We start from the raw sequence: 2,103 nt of genomic DNA on the forward strand, positions 1-2,103 counted from the left end.
GCTGAGCCCCAACCGCTCCAGCAAACCGGCAGCGGAGCCCAACTCTCCAGTTTGTTGACTTGCCTGTACAGGGCAGTAGTCTAATCAAGCGCCATAAATTAATTCAGCCTGACTAATTGCTCTGCTATATGGACTGAATTTGAAGAGAATTGCGTGATGGCTTTCCCCCAAGGCTGTCCCCTGCATGCCTGGGTGCGGCACAACCGGAGCCTCTTGTTAAAAGGCAGTTTCTTTGGTATGTCTCATCTCCCAAAGTAAACTGGATGAGGAGGCTCTGGGAGGATTAACCCTTCCCTCTGCTCCTGGTGGGGATGGGATTTCTGGTTGCAAGGCACTGCAGCGGTTGCGTGCATGTTCTGGTCTGGGCGGCTTGGCCTGAAAAACAAAAGAAAAGAGAGAAAAAGGGGAAAACAAAAAGAAATCAAACTTGGGGTTGCTCTCATGAGGGAGTTTCTGTGCTGGGTGCTGGCCCCGGCGAGCAGTGAGGGGCAGATTGGGCAGGGCAGCCTCCAGATCTTATACACCATCCTTCTGACTCCTCTGCCAAAATAGATGTATTCTCCCCCAAAAGCAAACAGCCTCTTCCCGCTGCCTGCAACCCAGACCCGCTCCTGCCCGCCCAGGGCTGCAGCGCTCCGGGGGTGTTGCTCACCCAGCCCTTATCTCACAGCCACCTGGCTGCCAAATCTGCCTGATCCTTCCCACTCCTGGGGCTTCGGCTTCAGCTCTTCTGATCTGAGCTTTCCCGTAGCTCCCCGCAGCTTGGATGCAAACAGGAGTCACGTTTTAAAAGGGCCTTTTAGCAGTAGTTGAGCGGGACCTGGACCTTTCCTGGCCACGAAGGCTGCGCGGAGCTCTATCAGAATAGCTGAAGCAGCATAACCGTGCAGTACGACTTAATCCTGCATGTGAAAACCAGGGAATAAGCTAAACCAGTAAGTCACGGTGGTGGTGCCAGTCTGGCGGCATCCCAGAGAAGTGCCCTGCGCTGGGTCGTGGTGTACAAGCCCTGGGGATGTGTGGATCCAGCCCAATCGGTGTCAGGGATCGCTGTCCCCAGGTTAGGGGCTCGATTGCTGACCCGAGAGCCACACGCTGTGCCCTCTCCTTGTCCCTTGTTGTGCCGCTGCCCGGTCTCCATCAAACGGCTTCGCCCCAGCGCCTCAGGCGTCTAAAATCAAGGGGCAGGGGTGAAGCCACGCTGTTAATTCTTTGAGAAAGCTTTTCTTGGAAAAGTGTTGGGGCAGCGTTTGCTGTGAAAGCTGTAAATCATTCCCCTGGCTCACTCGCTCTGACTAATTCGAGTCGCTGCGAGTCAAGACCGTACTTGTCGGCGTCCTGCAGCGCAGCAGAGCGGGAGCTGGGGAACAGCAAAGGGTCTTCTCAGCACTTCAAAGGTGAAGTCGATGAGTAACGCTTGAAAAATCAGTAGCATCTCCAAATTGCTGCTTTTTTTAAAAAAACAGTGGTTTTCCTTCCTGCGATCGTGTGGGACAGCTGCCTCGCAAGGATTTGTGCTGCTTGCGGGCAGGGCTGCAACCAAACCAGAGGGTCAGGCTGGCGGCAAAGCCATCGATCGCGTGTCGGCACAGGGCACCGTAGCGGCCGCCGCGCCGTCGTTTGGTTTCTGTTGGGCTGAGTGACGCTGTCCATGCAGATCGAGCTAAATTGACTTGCCTTTGCCAGGCTAGAAGTTCTTTGAAGAAGCTGCGGGAAGACTTAAGTAGTAAACTTGAGAACAGACAAGGAGATAAACAGCACGCACAGGTAACGGGAGCACTTCTCGGGTGTTAAATGACATTGACTTATTAAAAAGATGTCACCTTCGGGTCTGGAAAATGATAGGAGGGGCCTTAAAGATCGAGGCGCTCGTGGCAAACGAAAGCCACGCCGGCACCGTTTACAGGCCAGATTCGAAACCCACACAAGCACGTAACGAGGAGTCAGTAAGCGAAACGCCTTGGCCGTGCAAATGCACTACTGCATGTTCGTTTGCGGGGAAACAAACCCTGGGTCTCGAGTTGCTGCGGTGCCGCAGAGCGAGCTGTCTGCATGCGACTGCGCTGCGCGCGAGCGGCTGCGCCGGCCGGCGTCACATCCCTG

At 55.0% G+C, this 2,103-nt stretch overlaps 1 protein-coding gene across 1 annotated transcript in view; it reads left to right on the plus strand.

Annotated features, from left to right (window-relative positions):
• TUFT1 (tuftelin 1) overlaps window positions 1-2,103 on the plus strand; it is a gene marked incomplete at its 5' end in the record, with an annotated part of 9,241 nt that overhangs the window by 1,154 nt on the left and 5,984 nt on the right. Inside the window, one exon of the mRNA XM_010182027.1 lies at window positions 1,687-1,767. Within this exon, the coding sequence (XP_010180329.1) occupies window positions 1,687-1,767 (81 nt within the window). The remainder of the gene's footprint in view (window positions 1-1,686; window positions 1,768-2,103) is intronic.

The sequence above is a fragment of the Mesitornis unicolor genome, unplaced genomic scaffold, assembly GCF_000695765.1.
Source record: "Mesitornis unicolor isolate BGI_N332 unplaced genomic scaffold, ASM69576v1 scaffold30323, whole genome shotgun sequence".
Taxonomy (NCBI): Eukaryota; Metazoa; Chordata; class Aves; order Mesitornithiformes; family Mesitornithidae; genus Mesitornis; species Mesitornis unicolor.